The 23,447-nt window shown below is 34.1% G+C and overlaps 1 protein-coding gene and 1 long non-coding RNA gene across 2 annotated transcripts; one reads left to right on the top strand and one right to left on the bottom strand.

Moving 5' to 3' along the window:
• Nucleotides 1-1,991: 1,991 nt before the first annotated feature.
• LOC141482542 (uncharacterized) lies at nucleotides 1,992-10,625 on the top strand. The gene is made up of 2 exons (XR_012465585.1): nucleotides 1,992-8,285; nucleotides 8,339-10,625. It is a non-coding gene; the product is annotated as an uncharacterized lncRNA (long non-coding RNA).
• Nucleotides 10,386-17,569, bottom strand: LOC111516967 (CCA tRNA nucleotidyltransferase 1, mitochondrial). Its single transcript, XM_074176026.1, has 4 exons — nucleotides 17,351-17,569; nucleotides 16,696-17,300; nucleotides 11,064-11,257; nucleotides 10,386-11,004 (listed from the first exon to the last, which is right to left on the bottom strand). The coding sequence occupies exons 1-4, from the start codon at nucleotides 17,417-17,419 to the stop codon at nucleotides 10,478-10,480; spliced, it is 1,395 nt and encodes a 464-aa protein (XP_074032127.1). The 5' UTR covers nucleotides 17,420-17,569; the 3' UTR covers nucleotides 10,386-10,477.
• Nucleotides 17,570-23,447: the final 5,878 nt, after the last annotated feature.

Genomic DNA, 23,447 nt, shown 5'->3' with positions numbered 1-23,447 from the left:
CCTCGTTCATATTTTTCGGAGGCGATGAAAAAAGTTTGACATAAAAGGCACTTGTGAACTAGACTAAAAAGTAATCCACATTTTTAGGGCATTCCATGCTGAAATATAACCTATAACATCCTATTTTTCACACATAACATCATCAAAAATTAATTTTGAATCAGGTTTGACATCTGATGGTTCTATTTCAGCTGCACTATTGGCGAAAGTGTAAAATTCCAACTGATTGGAGCCAATATTTCACGTAAGTACTCATATTTGGGTTGATAAAGAGACTTTCAATAAAGGTAAATATTTGCAAATCGTAATCCCAGAAGATGAGACAGCAGAGAAATTGTTACTTTTATCTTCTCAAACTTCGAAGGTCCGATAACTAGGCCTCGAACTTCTTCATCGAAATTACAATAGAAAATTTTGCTTCTGCTTAATATGTACCGAATAGGTACATATTCCGGGAACTAGACCTGAGATACATGAGGAAACACGCAGAGGACACGTTTGACAGAATTCGATCGCACGCCAATCCAGCGCTAAGCGACCTACATAACGCACTGAATAGGGATGACCCCAGATTCCGAGAGAGGGACAAACACAGAATGCCAACGAAGTAGAATCAAAGACCACCCCCGAGAGTCGCTATCAGGCGGCTCCGGTAAGTATAAAAATTTGTCAACCAGATTTCAAATTCACTTCATTTTCAGATTCACTGAGAGCCAACACTTGCTCGCGACTAAAGTGACTCGTCTCCGGTTAGTTTTTGGGGACTCCATGCAATAATTCAGTTAGGAAAGTCATGATAAAACAATTCAACAGATCAGAAAGAAAAGCACCTAGAGGCTGACTTTCGACCAAAGAAGGTTAGATGTCAATCTTGCTGAAGTGCCCATCAGCAGGTTGTGCCCCACTCAGAAATGGGTGAGTGTGGATGTGTAAAAAGTATGCTACAAAATGATGAACGAGATTCTTCTCAGAGCACTCAACCCCGGAGGGGCATCCTTGATTTAAATGGGAATTACGAGCCGATGCAGATTTACTAAACTGTACTAAAAGAAATTCATCATTAATAATCTCCCATTCGAATTACATTTACCTGGTTATCAATATTCTGATTATGGTACGACTCGATTTTGCTTGCAAAAGGCCCGATATTGCATAATCACAGAATTCAAACGACATTGCCACCTGACACAGTATATCAAGATCTCGAAGGAACTACTTAGAGTCGATTCAAAGCCAAATCTGCTTCTATCGGTGAAAAAGGGCTGCTTATAAGACAACAAATATAATGAAAGGGAAACGTCGATTTGTTATGGGGTATGAGTAATTACCCACACCACGTATACAGATGAAGAGGCGTACTACTATTAAAAAAAATACTAAAAAAATATTGAAAGCTTCAAAAGCGGTAGCGTTCGGTTCTAGAATCGTTAAAAAAGTGTACGATGTTCTACTCAAGGCGGAAGAGAGCTCTCTCCAACATCCACCTCAACTATCACGCTAAGAAAATGATGATTTTTCATTCTCTCTCTCTCTCTCTCTCTCTCTCTATATATATATATATATATATATATATATATATATATATATATATATATATATATATATATATATATATATATATATATATTCACCATATTATAAATACATCTATGGCATATCAATATATAAAGAGATACAATATGTAGTATACAATGGATAAAATAATCCATAAAACATATAATATTTTGAAAGTGTTACAAACATAATCAAGTGAGGCATAAATAAATAGCATAAACACAATGGAACATTTCAGAGAAGCAATGTGTTGAGTGCATGAATCAGTTGCTTCGTTATGACGAGAAACTCATCTGTGGAGTGAAAGCAGTGTTCAAGAATATATTTTTTGTGCGTTTTTTTAACTGATCGAAAGTTAGTGATTTGCTCCTCTCAGGCAAGCAGTTATGTAGATTGATATTCAGAGAATTATTTTGATATTTGGTTAATCTATGCCTTGAGTTTTCAATAACTTAGCATACCTAGTATTATGCTCGTGTATATCTGACTGGGCTTGTAACTGGTTGACATTTCTGTGTATTTCTGATAAGGAATTGTAGATATATAATGAAGTTTAAGGCATGATGTCAAACTTTATAAAGTGTGGGTGACAATATGCTCTCTATATCCAACTTACTGCTTTTTTTGTTGTCAAAAGATGGTTATTGCACGAGTGGCATTTCCCCATAAAATTATTCCATAGTTTATCTGCGAATGAAACAGAGAGAATATTATGTCATTCTCAGAGTATCAGGTTGAATTGTTTTTTCAACTGCCTCAAGAGAAGCAGAGTACTAGCTACATTGTTACGGAGCTGTTCTATGTGATTCGACCATGTGAGTTTGTCATCAATAACAATTCCGACTAGCCTGACAGTGTTTCTCATTTATAAGTTCATATTAGAGGAGAAGGTTATTTTCTGCGATTTGCGTAGCATACAGGAAAAGTGCCTCAGTGAAATATTTTAATAGTTTTGGTGATTTACCTCCTCTAAAAGAAATTATTGGCTATTTTATGAGCGTCAGCAAAAATTCAATACAGTATGGTGTGGTAATTCATGTCTTATGTTTCTCCAGAATAAAACATTAAAATAACATCAATGCAAGACCGAGAGAGCATCAAGAGGATGGGTCATTCATTGATCGCCTATTCCATCTTACGCACTTTGAGAAGAATGAGTAATAATCAACTCGCCGATATGTCGAAAGAGTTGCCGATTAAGTGCGCATCACATGAAATTGCATATGTATATATATAAGTATATATATAAGCCCGCCGGAGGCACGAAATTTTTTATGTTGTTGCACGCTTTGCTAAATACTAAAGTTAGGGCATAGGCATGACAATGCGTAAAAAGTGCATGAAAACCCATAAAACGTTCTACTACATTACCATCTTTGACATATCTAAAAAAGATTGAAAGTTGTGATGTACAGGTAATATCGGTAGTTTCATCAATTTCCCATGCAAAAAAAGAAACACTTTCAATCTCCTTGCTTATATTTTCCCCAATAATATATGCCACACTGTCTATAATAAGCTCATTTTGGATGGTTTTTGAGGTGCCCGAAAAAACGCTACCGTTTAAAAAAGTGCCAAATTGTGAATCATATTTGCCCCATAACACGAGGTAAATTATTTAAATCGGAGTATCCTATTTTAGACCACGTTTGGTATTCGGTTTGTACGGAAAATAAAAAACATGGCCAACAAAAAAGTTTTTCTCGTTTAATGGAGCCGGTTAACCAATCGCATTTATCGTACCAACTAATATTAAATTCACGATTTTGTCGTGGAGCCTGTGTTTTTTAAAGCGGTCGGAGGTTTGGCTCCCTTGCAACGTATGGCATTTATTATTTCGGGTTGATAGTTTATTCGTTATTCGTTCATGGGCGGTGCGTTTGAGTTTTGTTGATGCAGGATATAGTGTGGTACGTACTACGTAGTGAGTGATAGTGTTTTTTTTCGGGCATATTATGTATTTATATTAAAAATTAATAGTAAAGTAATGATACCCAAGCATTTTTAGAAAAAAATAATCATAATTATTTGTCAATATCTTTTAATTTATTGCGATGAATAGCCTCAAATTTTATAGGGAGGCTAAGCCTCCCTAGCCTCCTCTGGACAATAGTAATTCCGATGTGAATGATGGCCCACCTACGAGAAAAAACTTCGGTAGTTATTGTAGAATGAATGGTGTGAATGTAGTCGCACATGATGAGATGGACGAATTTGATGGGCTACCAAAAAAGCGATTATTACTCCACAATTTCTGTTGTCAGCAATGAAAGGACAGCAATGAAAGGACAGCAAGGACAATAAAAATTCATGAGTGATGTCACGAACCTTTTCATTTTCAGGGCACTCTATACTATAACAATTTTCAATCGAAGGTGATTCATTAGCAACGTTGCATTTGAAGTGACCAACGGATAATCCTCTTACCAACTCTGCAGAGGCGTACCAAAATAATATTTTTATTTATTTAAACACATAGGTAATTACGTAAAAATTGTTATAGTAGGTGGCGCTACCTGGTGTCAATGGTAAAACTGATTACATTTTTTTCTTATGCCTAATACAGTACTTCAAAAAAACAGAAAAATTTACAAAATAATTATTATGTTCCTTTCATATAGGAAGAGAACTACAAAGCAAAGAAATAATTAGGTACCTATGTTATGCTTATGAAATTTCAGAATCCATTGATTTGTCCGAAGAGGATTCCCCAGTCACACTTAAATCTATTATTATTATTTGGTCGAAAACAGTGTCTACCATCCCGTCCAATCTCTACATTTTCTCTTCTTCCTTGATCACATGGGCTACAGCATTAGTCCCATCTTCTTTCCGTATCCGTTCCATTGCGAGTTCTACTAAACGTTGGACATCAGAAATGTTATGTCACGTTTTCACGAGCTACGTAACCCTTGATTTGAGCCCAGATCAATTCTATCGGGTTTAACTCACAATGGTAAGGAGTCAGTCTCAAAATTGTGATGCCTTCAGCATGAGCTATTGTATCCACCACATGCTGGCGATATCTGTCACGGTGCTGTTTAATGACACTCATAAGCTCGGCCTTAACCCAATGTAAACAAACCTCAGAGTAACAAAAGACAATACAGAGACCTTTTCCATCCTTACATTGAAGGCAGCATAACTTTGTTTGTTTACGAAAAATAAGTTGTACCATAAAACAGTGGCGGCCGGTTTAGTTGATAACCGGAGTGATATTATATATTTATAAAATAAATCATTTCAGGTGAAAACGTATTATGTTCAAATGGTTCCTACAGGAAATTTGATTTATTATTTATTATTGATTATGGAAATGAGGCCACTTTTTCTACCAACTACTAGATTTTTATTTATGTATGGCCTTATAATAAAGGGCGTGGTTTACTGGGTTAAAATTAAATTATTTCATATGAACTAATTCATAGCAATGATAAATGTTAATTTCAAAAGTACTTCATAAAATCAGATGAAGAAATTTGTGATTCATTCTCAGATTTGATAAACAATAGGTACGGTTTGTGATGTCCGATATAAAGCATGTTCTATTAGAAATCATGATTTCATTCAAAATTGGTATCTAGGGGTCTTTGTGGACCCGCTGAAAGATTACATGATGATTCTGAGAAAAGAACAAACCACGTACACTTGCTTTGAAAGTTTATGGCATCATTGACATTTCAAGGTTAGTTTATTAAATCGTACACCATATTGGAGTAAAACCTAGAGAAATGGTATTTTGAGATTTTTAAAAATATTTGTGTTTTTGATACTAAAGTCTGATGGATACACACCAAAGAAAGCAAAAAATGTTGTATCATAAAAATGAGTAAAGAAAGCATCGATAAGTTTGGTCGCAACAGAAAGGCATCATCAACTGTTCTGCAAGGAAAATCTGGAGTTGATTCAAAATTAACTTCCGATGAAAACTTTGATATGAAAAACAAACGTTTGAAAAATCTAGCAGAACTAGAAGAGAATACGGATTGTGCTATTCATGGATATGTTGGTTTGGATTAAAATTTGTAGAATTTGTATGAAAATGTGAGCATTTGAAAAATGATATCAAATTGATGCAATCTGATTTGAGAAAAAAACCATCAAGTGTTCAGAAAAATGAGCAGAAATAACAGTGTGTGATGACCAATTTCATTTATAAAATAAATCATAAGGCTGGAGCTGATGAAATTGTAACTCAGTAGTAGATAATTGGTTCTAAAAAATAGGATTGTGCTTCAATATCCAGCTATTGTAGCAGTGGCAGTAGCAGCTATTGTAGCAGTGGCATATATCGGCAGGATTCAAAAAGATGGCAAAAAAATGCTACATTATTTGGGCGATAAAATCCAAAATGAAATAATCATCTTTAGTAGGAGAAAAAGTTAAAAAAATATAATTGAATCTTTAAAAATGTGCAAATATTTTTCAATTATTCTTGATTGCATACCTGACATTAGTCATCAAGAACAAATCACAATTATTGTTAGATTTGTTTTTGTTGATGATTTTTCTAAAACTGTAGAGGTTTGAGAACATTTTTTAGGATTCTGCAAAGTTAGCAACACTACTGGTCAAGGTTTAACTGATTTCATATTAAGTTTTTTAAAGGAATCTGATATTAATATTGCCGATATGCGAGGCCAGGGTTATGACAATGGTGCCAATATGAAAGCCAAACACATTGGCCTACAAAAAAAATATTAGATATTAATCCCAGAGCCTTTTTTGTCCCTTGTGTGGCACACATCCTTAATTTAGTCGTGAATGATGCAGCAAAAAGTTCGCTTGAAGTGACCAATTTTTTCAGTATTATTCAGGAACTATATGTCTCTTTTTCGGCATTAACATATCGATGGAATATTCTTTTAAAAGAAGTGCCTAGGTTAACGCTAAAACCGCTCTCTGATACCTGGTGGAAGAGTCGAAATGATGCCGTAAACACTCAGGTATGAATTGGAAAAAGTTTATGATGCACTGTTCGCCCTTTATAATGATACATCTAGAGATAATGACACAAGGAATACTGCAAGTTCCCTGATCAATAAAATAAAATCATTTAAATGTATATGTTCCTTAGTTGTTCGGTACAATATTTTATTAAAAATAAATGTAGTTAGCAAAATAATGCAAAAATCTGACGTTATTTTACCAGAAGCTGTACATATGTTAAATAGAATTAAAATATTTTCAACAGACATGAGATCCGATTATGGGTTTATAAATTTGTTCAATGAAGCTAAAAAAAATAGCTCAAGAAATGGATGCAGAAATTTCATTTCCTGCAGTTCGACCAAGAAGAAAAAAGACTTTTTATAAATATGAACATAAAGATGAGCCAATTCAATCTCCAGAATTACATTTTAAAGTAAATGTGTATTTTTATGTTCTTGATATTGCCATCTCAAAATTAGATGAGAGATTTCAAGATTTAGAAACACATGTTGAATCTTTTGGTTTTTAAAATAACTTAAGTTTCTTTTCTGAAGAGGAAATAATGAAATATTGTACCAATTTAGAAACTAAACTAACTGACCCGGAAACAAAAAAGTTAGATGTAAATGAAATAGATCTTTACAATGAGATTATTTACATTACTAATAAAAATAATATGTCGGTCAAAGAAGTGTTAGCCTATCTCGTTGCTAACGAGTTAAAAGGAATATTTCCTAATTTATTTGTTGCACTTAGAATATTTTTAACCATGCCAGTCACTGTAGCTCATGGGGAACGATCATTTTCAAAACTTAAATTATGAGCCAATCCAGGCTTACAAATTTAGCTATAAAGTATCGAGAAAGATATTTGTTTTAATTTAGATGTGACTGACCTAGTTAGGGAATTTGCACTTAACAAGGCAAGAAAAGTCGATTTTAGTATTTAGACGTGTACATACATACCTACCTAGTGTTGTATTTCTTTTTTCTTTATTTTACTTTATTTTTCGTAAAATAACTATATAGATTTTTGTATTTTGGTTATACCAAATTATATTTATGTACATAATATGTTGTATAAGCTCATATTTATGTTATAGGTATGTATCTATTCGTTGACTTGATAAATATATTTTTATGATTTAAATGTTCAAAATTATGTTTTTATTAATTTTCCCTAATTTGCGATGTTTTCTTATACACGTTTTCCAAAACTGCTGATGAGGCGGCAAATTTGGTTCTTGCACCCGGGCGGCAAAACCTCTAGGCTCGGCCCTGGACGGTAGCCTGTTGGGTTATCGTGGGTGTTTTGCTCCACTCACTCAATCGACCGCTGTGTGTACTGGTGGTTCGAACCGCAAGGCCGAATGATCGATTTTCACATCCTCGCTAGTCCTTAGCTCGCACAAGTTTCGAATTTTAAGAGTTGTCGTTCGTAGGGGTGTGACAGCTGGTTAACGGAAAAAACAGAACAGAATGTCTAAGGTGATTTGGCAATACAGACTCTGAATAAATGACAGATATCCAACTCAAAAGTCAGCTGCGTGAGAGATGCAGTTTTATCGATTTCCAGCGTCATAACATTCATTTCCATTTTCTTAGAAATAATATAATGTTCATTACCCTCATTATGATCAGGTTCACGTCTGAACTGCTCTTCAAGACCCTTGAAGTAATTTCTAGCCGGACATTTTCGTGAGGGATATCGCTCGGGTGAAAAGCTACTGAATTTGGCTGACATTCCCCATAAATTAATAGCATATCATCTCATTCAAAAAATTACGAAGATTTGACAGGGTATGACATACAGGGTATTCAATTCGAAAATCAAACTTCGATATCATTTCCAGAAAAACCAGACGAATCAATACATTAAAACGTGCCTTTCTATGAGTACATTCATTATGCCAAATTTTGGAAAAATAGCGAAATGAATAAGGAATAAATGAGAATAATCTAAACTTCATCCTCCTGAGTACAACTGGTAAATGCAACTTGCCGACATTCCCTATCAATGAGCTGCATATTCACTTTCATTTTTCTGTTATGAACTTGTGGCATTTTCAACTTATTTCTGCTATCAATACGATCTCCAACAATGTAACTAACTAACAATAACAGTTCATTGAAACGCCAAAAGTTGTTTTATTGTTTCATAGCAACTTCCCCGATAACCTAATTGAGGTCAGAAGGGATTAAATCGGGTGCAGCCACCCTGAAATATAAACAGGGTGTTTCATTTAAAAATCAAATCAAATTCTTTTGATGTCATATCCGAAAAAAACGGAAGTTGGAAAAAAATCTCCCGTTACGCCATTACGCCAAAAAGTGCTTCTTTGTGAGCGTATTCAATATTTCAAATTTTGTAAAAATAGCTTGAGAAATATAAAAAAAGGAGGGTGGACCATGAGTGTGTGACACCCTGTATATAGACATACCCACATATATATTCGCATGCATGGTAAAAAATTAAATAAAAAACATTTGAAGTCCTGCAAGATTTTTTAACATAATATGATAGTTTACTGTATTCTAACAGCCCCCTATGAAAGAGAGTTCATTTTACTGTTACTTCTGTAGGATAATTGTGAATTTGATTATGATAAAAAATGAAGGCATTGAAATATGATGGAATTTCTCCAGAAAAAACTTGTTATATAAAAATCATGGAGAAGTAATACAATACATTTTTCAGTCAACTAATTTAGCACTTGGATCATTGATATGATAGGAGTATATTTATTACATTTCAGCAGCACTCGCATTCCTCTGTTTTTGTAATTTTTGCAATACTGAAATGCAATTATCATCAAGCAATGAGACTAGATTCTCGCAGAAGTCAAAGTGTGGTTAGATTATAGGTAGGTAAACTGTCATTGAAACGATAAAGGTTGGCTAATCCTTGTAAAGAAAAACATTTTTTTAGAAATTTGTTTGATAAATATTGAAAATGATTTTTGAGACTCAGAAGTGTTGTCAACAATGAAGCCAATATATTTAATTTCTTCAACAACTTCAATAGACTATTCATAAATGCTAATATTTATAACTTTGGAATCAATTGAATTTGTGTTTTGTTGTTTAAATTATTGCTTCAGTTTTATCGCCATTCAATTTAAGTTTATTTATGTTCAAAAGTTGTGATATGTTGTTAATTTTGCTCACTGCACAATCTAAGTTTGAGTCACTTACCGCAAGTGTTCTTCCTTGTGGATGATTTCAGCTAGAGAGGAGAAAATTCAAAGAAGCCGCATATATGTTGTCCAACAACGCATTAAGCCAAGCTAGCGTAGAGATACGCAACATATGGAAACCTCTAATCAAGCGGAACACGACCAACTTCCGCCAAACGGTCAGCTTCCGCTAAAACCGATAAAGCGGAGAGAGAGAAGAGTGGGTAGGTGAAAGCACTCGAATGACCTATAAATGGTCAGATCTCGGAGGAATAAGTCCAGTAATCACCCGAAGACGATTGTGGATTCTAACAATCGAAACGTCGTGACGTAACTTGGTTTGGAATCTTTTAATTTTCATTTCTTGTTAATATTTTTTTTTATTTTCATCTCGTGTTTAATAGTTCATTTTTTGATTTTTTGGTTGTTGCTTGTATTTTATTCCACTGTAATTTCAGTTTTTTTGCTTATTATAATTCTTATTTTTCAGATAGTCTTTATACATTTTTTACAAATTTATATTATATTAGACAATGGAAGTCCGAACTAATGAAATGCACCACGAAGCATTGTCAACTACCTTCAAACAATAGGAAAAAATAGGAAAACAAAAAAACCAGCAGGAAAATTTACCTACATGACAATTCGTTGTAATTTATTTACTACTATGTGTTGTAGTAAGTGTAAAAAAAGGGTTGCTCAAGTTGAAATAAAAAAAAAACTATAAATTCTCATCACGTTATTAATACCTGTTCGATTCATAGTAATTTTTAATTCAAAATTTCAATTTAAAAAAACAAGTCCTTTATGGAATATTTATTTCTTGTTCTTCATTTGTGAGAGCTTATCAACTATAGATGGTACTTGCTTTACCAATTCTTCTACATTCAACTTGAAGTCATTATCGGCCCAGTAATGTTTCAATTCAGTCATTACAAGTCCCATAAACCTGCCACTCTCGATCCCAAGTTCTTTTAAAATATTTCCACTCACAGGAAACTTGGGAAGTTTCCAATTACCTAACTCCTCCCAATGAGGAGAATTATTATATTTCAAAACTTCAATCGACATGCTCCTTGTGTCAGAAGGCTTACATTTTGATTTTACAATCAATTGTTGGAATGGCATCAAAGGTTTAGGATGCAATTTTGGTTCCCTATGTTCAACTACAAAAAGAGCCAAGTCCCTTTCATAGGCCGAAAGTTTTAGCCTTGCATTCAGTTCTTTAGCATCATCTATACTGTTTAATAAAGATGCCAGTAGTGTAATGGGATGTAGTTTCAGATGACCACTTCGACTCCATACCCTTTTCAATTCTTCTACGTTTGGATTTGCAGGTAATCCTGAAAAGAAAGTTAGGGATAACATAACTTATTGCTCTATGTTAAGAAACAATATTTACCTATGTAAGCGGCTAAATTATTTTCCACAACAGTAACCATTAGATCTCCGGCAAAATTTCCCTCCAGAATTTTTTTGAGCTCAACCCAGATTCTTTCACCTGAAATTTTAGCCAAACCTTCACCATTCTCATAAATAGCCTTGAGGGTAGTCTCATCATGTTTATTTGCTTCTAAAGCTATTTTTCCATAAAATCTATGACAATAAAAAAAGATGTTTCAAGACAGCCACTGCCATCACAACCAATGAAAATATATAATTTTAGGAAAAGTAAATATTTGGTATAGTATAAAATGGTTATGCTAATGTCTGTGACATGTACTTCTATGAGCTTTTCTTTGGCAAAAATGGACCTCTAAAATAATCAATTTTTTGATATATTCCATTTCTGAAAAGATGTGTAGTGCCCTACAATTTCCTTTAAACGGAGTATGCTAGATGTTGCTAGGAAATATTTTTGTTTTGAGGATTTCTTAAGAAAAATAATAAAAAACTTCAATCGAAAACGTATTTAAAAGTGGTCCAAAAACTACAGATGTTTCACCGAAAATCGATGTGAAGCTATGCACATCCATATATAGAACAAAAAAAAATTATGACACCCTAATTTTCGCTTTTTAAACAGATTTTAATCCCAACACCAAACCGTTATTTTTAACACCTCGATACGTGTTTCAATCACCAAGTGATCATCTTCTAGAGGAAGATTAAACTAAATTTAGTTCGCCAAGTGATCATCTTCAAGAGGAAGATTAAACTAAATTTAGTTTAACCTCCTCTTCAAGAGGAAGATTAAACTAAATTTAGTTTAACCTTCCTCTTGAAGATGATCATTTGGTGATTGAAACACGTATCGAGGTGTTAAAAATAACGGTTTCGTGTTGGGATTAAACTCCAGTAATATTTCCAGTAATATTAATTACTACACCAAATTTCCAAACAGTGCATCACAAGTATGGTCTCTGAAATTAACCCTTACATAGGAAATAATTGGTGATCAACTCTATACATGAAGTAGTACCGTATTCTGCTCTTGAAATTAATTTCAGCAGTTGAAAAGAAACCTAATGACACATCCACCATTATATGTTTTTGCCGCAAGAAAGAACCATTATCATATACTCCATATAGTTTGTAAAGCCTCCGGTGAAGGTAGTTTTGCTGAATACATGAATAATTCGTTTCAATGAAGTAGTCAATATATGACTTTATCTGTTAAAAAAAAATCTGTTTGAAATCTGTTTTTCCGTTAACCAGCTGTCGCACCCCTACGAACGACAACCCTGAGAAGTCGAAACTTGTGCGAGCTAAGGATTAACGAGATCTTACCTTTTAACGTGTTGGACGATAGCAAGTGAAAATTGATCGTTGAGACTAGGGCTTGAACCACCGACCAACACGGCAGTCAATTCGAGTGAGTGAACAAAGCAGCCACGTCGAACCGCCTGGGTACCGATCGACCATCATAGAAAAAAAACTGAAAATCATCCCTGATGATACACTCCATATGGTTTGTAAGTCGTCTAGTGAGGGTTGGTGGGGGTAGTTTCTGTGAATAATTAAATAACTTGTTTCAGTGAAATAATACCGCATTCTTTTTTTTTCAGTATATTATGTTTTTGCCGCAAGAAAGAACCATGATGATTAATTCCATATAGTCAGGGAGGATGGTTGGTGGGAGATAGTTTCACTGAATAATCGTTCAATTAACCTTCCTAAATGACATTGACTATATAATTGTATATTTAAGGATTTGTTTGTAATCGGTTTACTTGAGAATGGTTTAATAAACCGAAACCAGTCGTAACAAATAAAAATCTTAGTAGAAATTAGACAAAAGTTATTTTCTCTATCCTACATTTACTTATATTAAGAAAGGTTTCTTGGGTGACAGGATCAAATTATCGCAGAAAAACAAATGTTTTCTTGCCAACGTTTCGAATTCAATAGAATTCTTCTTCAGGACTCCGTAACAATTAATTTTGTAAAACAAACCTGCCATTAACTAAATAACTGTTGTCGTTTTTCACTGTTGTAAGTAATAATGAAATTTTAACAAAACTACTCACCGAAAAGGAGTTTTTTCTACGTTGAAACTATAACTGAATTTGAATCTCATCAGATATACATGAGAAATAAAAAACAAATATTTGAAACCAACCCAACACGTTGTGATGAAGCAAACGAACGGCTTTATCTATAATTTTAGTACCGGTTTCCATAATGGTAATGAAGAATTAAACTAGATATAATTTTAGTATCGGTTTTCATAGTGGTAATGAAGAATTAGACTAGAAAAAAAATCGGTATTTTACTGTTCAATTTGAAATATGCAATATTGAGGCCTTCGACATCCCTTCTAGTGTTGACATTAACGTGTTTGAGGATATGAATCATTACTCTCAAAAGTCTGTAGATAAAAATGGTTGAACATCCAGAATCGTCGGATGATCAAAATAAAAAATGTGCCCATGCTTTCTTTCGTGATTAACAAGGGATGTAGATTTCTTGGTATTACGTTTTCAAGAATCTCTCATGTGTTCAGAAACTCGTGTTTTGATATTATGTCCGGTTTGGCCAACACATTATTTGGGACAGTTCACACAGTTCGATTTGTGAACTATGATAGACTGTTTATCTAGTGGTGTTTTCTGTTTGGAGAAAAAATAGTTTCCAAAAGTATGGTAACTGGCAATTACAATTTCCAACTAATCGAGAAGTTTTTGGTGAAAAATAATTTTCCAAGAACTCTTATCCGAAAAATATTCCTTTCCGCAAAATACCAAGGCAAACACAAAATATCATAAAATTCCATATGTGGAACATTTATCTGAAAAACTTGTCCGATTACTTATTAACAAACAAATTAAAGTGGTCTTTTCGAATGAGAATACTTTTGGAAAATATTGTTTTCAAACAGAAAACTAAAACACCACTTGATATATGAGTCAACATAGTTTACAAATTGAACTATGGAAACTGTCGCAAATGCTATGTTAGCCAAACCGGACGTTATCTCAAAACACAAGTTTTTGAACATAGAACAAAGACACATTTTCTTTTTTCGAAAATCGGACGATTCTAGATGTCCAATATTTATCTGAAAGACTTTTGAGCAAAATGATTCATATCCTCAAACTCTAAAACACATACGCCAACACTAAAAGGAATGTAGATGGCCTCAACAATTAAGAAATTATTCGACTTAGATAATGATTAATATGAATCAGATGAACTATCTCCGAAAAGATTACATAACGTGTAGTTTTCGTCGCTTTGCGTCTGCGACCACAAACTTTCAAGATAATTTTTTGTTAACAATGATAAATCCATTGTATCCGTTAACCTGCCTATTCAGGTTCGGTTCATTTCGAGCTCCTAAAATAGTTGCTCAACAATGGGGATGTTAGTAATAAGTACATACATGGTACAATCACATAACGTTATTCTTATGTATTGAGGGGGAGGTGGGTATGTAATCTTTTCAGAGGAGATTGTTCATATAATTAACATCATCAGGTAAGTCGATTAAATTCTTAATTATATTTCAATTTTTTTAACAACTATTTTGCCTAGTGATACTTGAGGAATAAACATATTAGTTTTTGAGGTATAACTAGAATAGTTCTTTCTAGCAATCAATTTTATTATTGAATTGTTACTTTATTATATTAGTGTAACCAAATTATAATAAATGATTCAACAAACAACAAATATAGAAAGTATAAAAATACACTTTTCTTTCGTTTCAACTAATAGCTACAATAACATAAAAGATTAACAAACAACTGAACATTCAACTTTAGATTTAACTCGGGCAACGAATTTTAAATATAGCAATTATTTTAAATTTGGAGTCTGTCCCAATGATCCGCTTATAAACGGTATCCCTCAATCTACCAGCCTGTTATAGAATCCATTAAATACAGTTTCTACATTCACACCTAGTCGTGAATCGCTGAAGATGTCAATGCGTGCCTAATGCTATAAACTTTAAAAATGCTGACATCTATACTACTCTCACATAAAATGTTCTCAAGCCATCTACTTAATGTTTGTGGTGTAGCAGATTTGTGTGGTTTTCTTATAGTAATAAGAAGTTTACTTTCAGTCTTTGGTCTATTATTCTCAGTTTAATCAACATAATATAAAAAGTAGAGGCAACACATAATTCAGGTTTTTGTATAAAGTTAGGGAATACTGGTTGGCAAATATTTATTATTGGTGTTTTCAGATATAGGTATACATATTACCTCAAAATATATGAAAGATCATTTTGATTTATTCTCTGCTTTGATGTGAGAGCTACTAAGGCAATCAGATTTGATAGAAAGTTGATTTAGACTAAAAGATTCCAAGGAATATCGACACGAGCATATCGACACAGTCAAGTGGAAGTTACAGTGCGGTACGCGAAGCGATCTAGTAAGGCTATAGACATTCGAATAATAGTTGAAGTTTTAGTTGAAGTGTTTGTTGTATTTAAAGTGAAATAAAGTTGAGTTTGATTATTCAGTGTAGTCAATTATTGAAATGAGAATTTGGTACTATTCCTGTTGGAACGAGTCATTCGATTGGTCGAAAAAACTATCCCCTACAGACCTTCACCTGAGGCATTACAAAGTATATGTAGTGTATCATCAAAATCATTTCTTGAGATGAAAACATATAATAAAATAAGAATGTGGTACTATTTAACTGAAACGGATTATTCGATTATTCAAAAAAACTACCTGCCACCAACCCTCACCAGAGGCTTACAAACTACGTGGAGTGTATCATCATGGTTCTCTTTTGTGGCAAAAACACTTTATAAATTAAGGAAGCGATACTATTTCACAGAAACGAGTTATTGTTATTTAGGTAACTACCCCCATACCAAACCCCCTCATGAGGCTTACAAACTATGGGAAATGTGTCATCAGATATATATTTCAAAAGCAGAATGTGGTACCATTTCATATATAAAGTCCATCACAAATTCTTTTCCATAAAAGGGTTAATTTCAATTTTTTTACAACTCCTTGCTAACAGGTCTCTGGGTGGATTGCTTAATTGCATTTTTTCATGGAGTTGAATAACATTTCACTGATGTTTCCAAATTATTTTGTTGAAAAAAAGCAAAAATTAGGGTAACCTACTTTTTTGACGTGTTTGTGTATAACTTTACATTAGTTTTTTGAAAGTAGAGGTAACAAATTCTGATTTCAGCCTTGATATTGAGAAAAACCTAGTTTACATAATTTATTTCTAAGGTAAAATAATACTGCCACTATAAATAAATAAAATAACATGAGATATTTCAAAATAGGAATAGATAACAATATTTACAGTCATACATTGACAGTGCAAAACAGTACGAAAAATAAGAAATAAAACTTCCAATGTTTTTATACCACTTGTATTTGTAACTAATGTTACTGCAGTTTCGTCATATGAGGGCAATAAACAATAAGGTCAATGTCTCCCATTAACGTATTAGGACAAAATGTCCTTATAGGAGGAAACTGCAGAAGTGTTAGTTACAAATACAAGTGATATGAAAACATAGGGAGGTTTATTCTAATTTTTCATGATGATCCCATACCACATAGTAACATCCATCAATTAATTGTATACTTACACAAACTCACCTAAAGTATCGCAAAATTCTCAAATAGTCCTCTTGAATTCTAGTTACAGCATCTCCTACAAAGACAACTTTATGCTTTTTCAAGTCTTCATATCCAAAGAAGTAATCATAAACAGATCCTTCCAATCCCAAAAACATTGAATTTATTGTCAAATCACGACGAAGGGCGTCCAACATCCAATCTGTTGTAAACTGAACTTTGGCATGTCTACCATCAGTCACAACATCAATACGAAGAGTAGTCACCTCAAAGTTCTCCTTATCATTTATTCTGGGAGTTATCGTACCATGTTTCTCACCATTCATATTTATTAGGCGCACGTTTTCTGCTGTAAACATTTCCTTCATTTGAGAAGGCGTAGCAGTTGTTGCAAAATCAAGGTCCTTTGGCTTCATTCCCATCAAAAGATCTCTTACAGCCCCTCCAGCAATTCGAATTTCATACCCATATTCTTTAAAAATGGACACTAAAGATCGTAATTCATCATTAAATATTGAATGAAATTCAGGGGTATCCAGTTTCATAATAACAGGATTTTCTCTTGACATTGGTAAAGCCATTTTTTTGAGAAAACTGATTCTTTCTTCATTTGTCAAATTCAACAGCTATAATGAATAACTTTGAAAAAAAATCATTAATGCAGTTTATTACCTACTTTAGTAGAATGAAATCGTTTCAAAAAATATACGGACTGTCCGAAAATGTGTTTGGTACGAAAAATCATTTCAAATTTCAACTCATTTTAATCATGGACATTTTCTGCATCATTGATTATGATTAGACATATTGTATTACTTCTAAATATATTCCACCTGCAGATCACACAACGTCTTGGTCACTGCGCCACAACATCATGTGACAAATGAAATCCCAAAATTTTCATATGGAAATATGCAACACGTAAAACATCGTGACGTTGATTCTAACGTTAAGTGTATGAGTGACGTAAAGGCCAAGTGGTGAATCTCTTCATCTTTTTTTAAATATTGGAATTAATGTTCTCTCTTCTATGGGCAGATCATACATACTGATCATAATTTTCATAAAAATAGGTTATATAAATAACAATTCGTCTTCTTCCTTATGTGCTTTTACTGGTGAGTCTTTACCCAAGATCTACATGCAAATAACTTCCTGTCCTTCAGTTTTGGCTAGGGTTGGACTGGCACCAGTCTCGCCAAAAGACTTTATCGTATTCTTTCTTCTGCAATGACTTCTATGATTTCTGCTGTCCGCTATATTGAGTCTTGACTTCACTGGTTTTTATTTCAGTTGTGCTGGCCATTAGAAAGAGACATTGACCCTAAAAAGGAATTAATGCCGTGGGTTTAGGGATGAGCATCGATAGCCGACTTTTCAAAAAATCGATATTTTGATTCGATGTCAGTGGTTTTTGCCATCGTTGGTAAATGATCGATGCTATTCGTACATCGATGGTTTTGAACTACCATTGATATTTTTGTACAGTGATTGTATCTTTGTATATAGACTTTATCCAATGATTGTATATATAATTCAGTGACGGAATAATCAAAATGAAAAATAATAAATATTCGATTATTGCAATAATCTATATTTGTCGATTCCCTCAGAGATTCCTTGAATTAATCATATTTTATTACTGTATTTTCATTTCAAGTTTTATTGTTTAATATAATTGATATTTTAGCTATTCATTGTGATTTTATTTGTTCTTTCATAGATTTCGGATCATAGTAGAATTATATATAAGTTCGAACTAATGAAAATCACCATTTAAACATTGTCAACCACTTTCAAACAAAATTTGTGAAGATCAAATCTTCAGGTGTAGTTTGTGAAAAAACCTGTTACAAGTTTTGTGATAACAAATTATACAACAAATCTCTACTTATCATTCAGATGGAATCAGGCGTTCGTTAAATATACTTCGCTCCGTCGATGCTGTGATCACGTGGTATCAAATCTGCATCTATTTTGTTAATGTTCATTGCCTTTTTTTCTGTTGAAATTATTCCAGTGTTTTTTAATTTCCATTGCCTCTCTATATACTCTTGGATAGTAATTTAGAGTTTTATCGAGTATTACTGCATCTTCGAATGAGATAATGTGAGTGGTTTCTTCATTGAGAACATGTTCGGTTACAGCTGATTTGTCAGTTTATGCGATCGGACAGTGTCAGAAGATGAGTGCGACTTGCCTACTCGCCAAAAGTGGAAACTTCATCATAGTTCCAGCCAAGGTACCCCACGAGGATATCATTTTTACTATCGAATCAGGTATTTGTACTTTACCTTAGGACATTGTTTAGGAAATTTGCATAGAGACGTCAAGGAATCTAATGCGCGCAATATCACCCAAGGCCAACACAACACGATAGCAACGAGAGGCATTGAAAGATCTCAATACAGGTAAGAATTACCTGCTGACGAAAGAGATGTTACCGTAGAGATGAACACCAAAAATTATAACGACAAAATTATCGCTTTACTCAATCCAGGGACATATTGAAGACTAAGTCGGGACCTGACCTCCGGGATATTAAAAAAAAGTCTTCCTATCCGTTCATCAAGTTTCGGAGAGAACACGAAAAAGGTTATACAAAAATCCGAAACCTTTTCGCCACATATATATGGCTTACCAAAAATTCATAAAGAGAATGTGCCACTTAGCTATTATGAATGCCATAGTTTCACCAACTTATGAGCTGTCCAAATGACAACCCTATTGCAACCATTTATAGAGTCATTTATTAAGGACTCGGGACACTTCATCGAAAAAGAGTAGAGATATGGAGTTAGGTCCTGAAGAAACACTAAAGTGCTTCGTCGTAGTCTTCTCATACACGATGGTTCCAATCAAAGACACGATACGGCTAATTAGCGAAGTATTCCCAACAGATATAACCGCCCTCTTCGTTCATTGTTTATCATCAATTCATACCAACAAACGGATGGTACCACAATGGGCAGTCCATCAAGTCCAGCGCTTGCAAACTTTTTCATGGAAAATTTCGAACAACCACCCTTAGAGCAATAGACACTAAACGATTTTCTATTATATTTAAACTTTTTCGGCCGAAAAATCCAATTCACAATGGAACGAGAAACTCAAGGAACTCTATCCTTCTTGAATGTTCTCCTGAACAGACGAGAAGGTGGTACATTAGGTCACAGAGTGTACAGGAAACCAACACACACAGACAGGTACCACCAGCCACAACAAAAGAGAGGGGTAATCAAAACTTTGGTTGAGAGAGCACAATGTATCTGTAAACCTGAGGAACTCACAATGCCTTCAAAGGGAATGGGTACAGCAAAAGAGAATTCGAGCGGGCCATATGACTCAGGAGGAGGAATGCCAAAAGTAACCCCAGCTAGGTTAGTCAGGGGGAAAGCTTTCCTTCCCTAGGTTGAACATGTTCCAGACCGAGTTAGGAGAATATCAAAAACTACCAGAGAAATTCTAAGATCAGCTAAAAATCCCATAGAACCTTTAGGAACACCCGATGACTCGTAGCTGCGGGTTGGTCTACAATGGAACCACAAAAAGAAGTGTAAGTACTCGTCTCTCTGAACACAAGAGGAATTGCCGACTCGGGCAAACTGACATATCAGCTGTAGCCGAACATGCTCTCAACAAACAAGGCACTCATTTTATCTCATTCGAAGATACTCTAATACTCCATAAACCTCAAAATTACTATCCAAAAGTATATAGAGAGGCAACAGAAATTAAAAACACAATGATAATTTTAATAGGAAAAAAAGCAATGAACAATAATGAAATCTTGCTACCTTTAGGGCTACCTGTCATTAAAACCACAATAATACCTTGCAGGTTTTGGTGGAGGGTCGAAAAGACCCATTCACTTTTGACCCGACCTGTCATTAAAGATACATAAACAAGACCAGGTGATCAAATTGAAAGAAACCAAGTCAAGCACATTAATAATAATATAAAATTAGAGTCAAATACCAGCGTTCGGAACAATTTTAACACCAACTCGAACACTGCGACCGTTTCCACATCACCTTTGATAATATCTACCGCAGTAGTAGACGAAACGTTGGGAATTGAAACCTGCAGACCACGGCCAAAAAAACCGGAAAATAGCTTTCAGACTATCAATAAATAGTTAGTAAACAAATATTCCGGTTTATTATCACACAATGGAGATCTTCATTCCTGCGTACCTTTTCTTTCTCCGTCCGTCGTTCATATTTTTCATTTCAGCATTTTCATTCTACCGCCAGGCCTCAAACATTTTCTCAAACTTTTCCATTCCATCGTAATCGACACTCCTTGTTTTCACCATGAAACAAAACCTTCAGTCAACTATTTCACTTCCGACACTAAATGTTACGTTTTTCCCCGTGGATTGACCAATAATTGACTACACTGAATAATCAAACTTAACTTTATTTCACTTTAAATACAAGAAACACTTCACTGAAACTTCAACAATTATTTGAATGTCTATCGCCTTACTAAATCACTTCGCGTACCACGCTGTAACGTCCACTTATCCTCGTGGCTAGCCTTTAAATATCGTAATCGAATGACGTATAAATTTCGCCAAAGTTCCGAAATCGGTAGCATTATTCTCGCTGCTTCTAGAGTGGCAGAGAATTATCGTACATTCGCGCGCTCTTAGCTACGTCACGTTTGGTTTATGGTTACCAGTGACGGCCGGCGTTATTTTCTTTCGAGCATGATTTACAACATTACAATTATAATACCTTAACTATGAATATTAATATTGAGGTAAGCACTAAAAAAAATTATAAATGTTGTAAATTCAGTAGTACCAAGTGGTAATATTAGCTACAACAAAACTTCTTTTTGCACGATTCCACAAGCGAAACGTCGTCAGTCTGATAGGCCGAAAGTGGTAAATTACATGAAAAAGTTTAAATATGAAAACGTTTCAATTCACGGCGCATCCAAAAACGATCTGCTACGATTCGATCATGCGCGCTGTGATTTATTACCAAAAAGCGGGGATAGTCGGGTCTTTTAGTACTGGGTCTTTTAGTATTATACTGTGGTATTACTTGAAAACTCAGAGTAACAAAAGACTCTGAGCAGTCTGAGCTTGAAAACATTTATTCAATAACATAGCCAAATGAGTACACTGTAGCCAAATGAGCACAGAATAACTAACAGAAGAAAAAGTCATTTGGTTGCACTATGATGTTGAGGTGTCAAGTTTCTTTGAGATCTATTCTGTGTGAAATATCATTGTTTTGCAGTATATTCAACTTATCCGAAACTAATCGGATATTTTTAGAAAAGAAAAGTTTTGGCTTTCTACTTCTCCATCTTGAATGTTAGGAATACAAACAGAATTGGGAAAAGTGTTTTTCGTATAATTCACCCTTCATATAAAAGTATTTGTTTCGAAAGTATTTTTCTTTCATGTAATTCAATGTTTATATGAAAATAGTTGTTTCGAGGGTTTTTACTTCCAGTTTGTGCCTGAAAGTTACTTCTTTATATGATCTACATATCTTTGTAAAGAGGTAATTTTTTGAAATTGATTACTTCCTTCCTTTTTTTTGGGAGATTCCCACATTTTTTGTATCAAGATGAAGAAGTCCTGTCAGCTGTTTCCATATATCGTTGTGGTTCCTTGTGCTCCCTGTGAGTGGAAGTAATATATTTCACCTATTCATCAGTTACTCATGTGTATAATAATCGTACCAATATCATCTCACAAATGAACAATTAAACAACTCAAAACAAAAAATACACTAAAACAATAAATATAATTATGTGCAACATTCAGTCATTCCATCAGCTGTTCATCGTTCGAGCAGCGCCATCATCGATAGAAATGGTTATGTGACTGTTCTATTCGGTATTCTGTGAACTGAGGTTCAAACCTTTTATTCGGATATAATTTGATAGCGGAACGGGCAAGTGTGCCCGTTCCAAAATTGAAGATCGACTCTTTCAGTTGTGTTGCTAATTGCACATGCAGGAAATTTTCTGTGAAGATTCCTTCACTGACGCCTGTCGTATATAATCCAACGCCGTTCGTAGTATTAGCCAGTGGAGTAGTTGTTTTCTGTTGTTTTCTGATAGGCGTCAGTCCATTCAACCCAGTGTGTAGGTATATCCGAGACTGGCTTGAATATTTGAAGTTCATTTCTTTAGATTTGTTTACTGCCAGTCTTCAAGCATACCCCACTGACCAATAAGAAAAAAAATCTAGATTATCAAATTCGTGCGTCAAACTCGAGGAAAATGTGTAGTAATAATGATATAGAAAACGTAGTTACAAATCAGGATCTAGGCACAAACACTCAAATATTACTTGTTCGTTATAGGTTATGTAATATTCGTTTATAAAACTGGTAGATACTTCACATTTCCATACTATCGCTGAACAAAATCCTCTATAGTCAGTTGAACCGTTGAGCCCAACTCTGAAATTAGATGAAATCAAGATTAGGAAGTCAGTAACAAAAATCAAAGACAGCGTGTATTCGTCTTTGAGAACTGTGGACATCTCGTGGATGTCCACAAGTTCATTGTTTGTTCAAAAAAGTGTTTCTTAAAGTTTGTTACACTTTTCTAGTTTATAACCTTCCACAATCTGAAAAATTTACTAAGCTGCGTGATATAAACCACTGAAGAATCCAATTAGTTGTATCCATACATTTCTCGAACTAACTGAATCATCAATGAAACCGTCAAATGTCTATACTTAGCTCTCTTACGATTATTGACGTTTCGTTTCAGTCACAAACTACTTACTCTAAGTG

This window comes from Leptinotarsa decemlineata, unplaced genomic scaffold (genome assembly GCF_025532065.1).
Source record: "Leptinotarsa decemlineata unplaced genomic scaffold, Ldec_3_MD MMD2_tig00001393_RagTag_RagTag, whole genome shotgun sequence".
In the NCBI taxonomy this organism is placed as follows: domain Eukaryota; kingdom Metazoa; phylum Arthropoda; class Insecta; order Coleoptera; family Chrysomelidae; genus Leptinotarsa; species Leptinotarsa decemlineata.
The sequence above is the reverse complement of the archived record's forward strand: the minus strand, read 5'-3'. Positions and strand labels throughout refer to the sequence as shown.

Coding starts and splice junctions, on each gene's coding strand:
- LOC111516967 (XM_074176026.1), bottom strand. CDS start 17,419: ATGATTTTTCGTACCAAACACATTTTCGGACAGTCCGTATATTTTTTG. Junction 17,301..17,350: donor AACGATTTCATTCTACTAAA/GTAGGTAATAAA, acceptor TATTCATTATAG/CTGTTGAATTTGACAAATGA. Junction 11,005..11,063: donor TAATTTAGCCGCTTACATAG/GTAAATATTGTT, acceptor CTTTCTTTTCAG/GATTACCTGCAAATCCAAAC.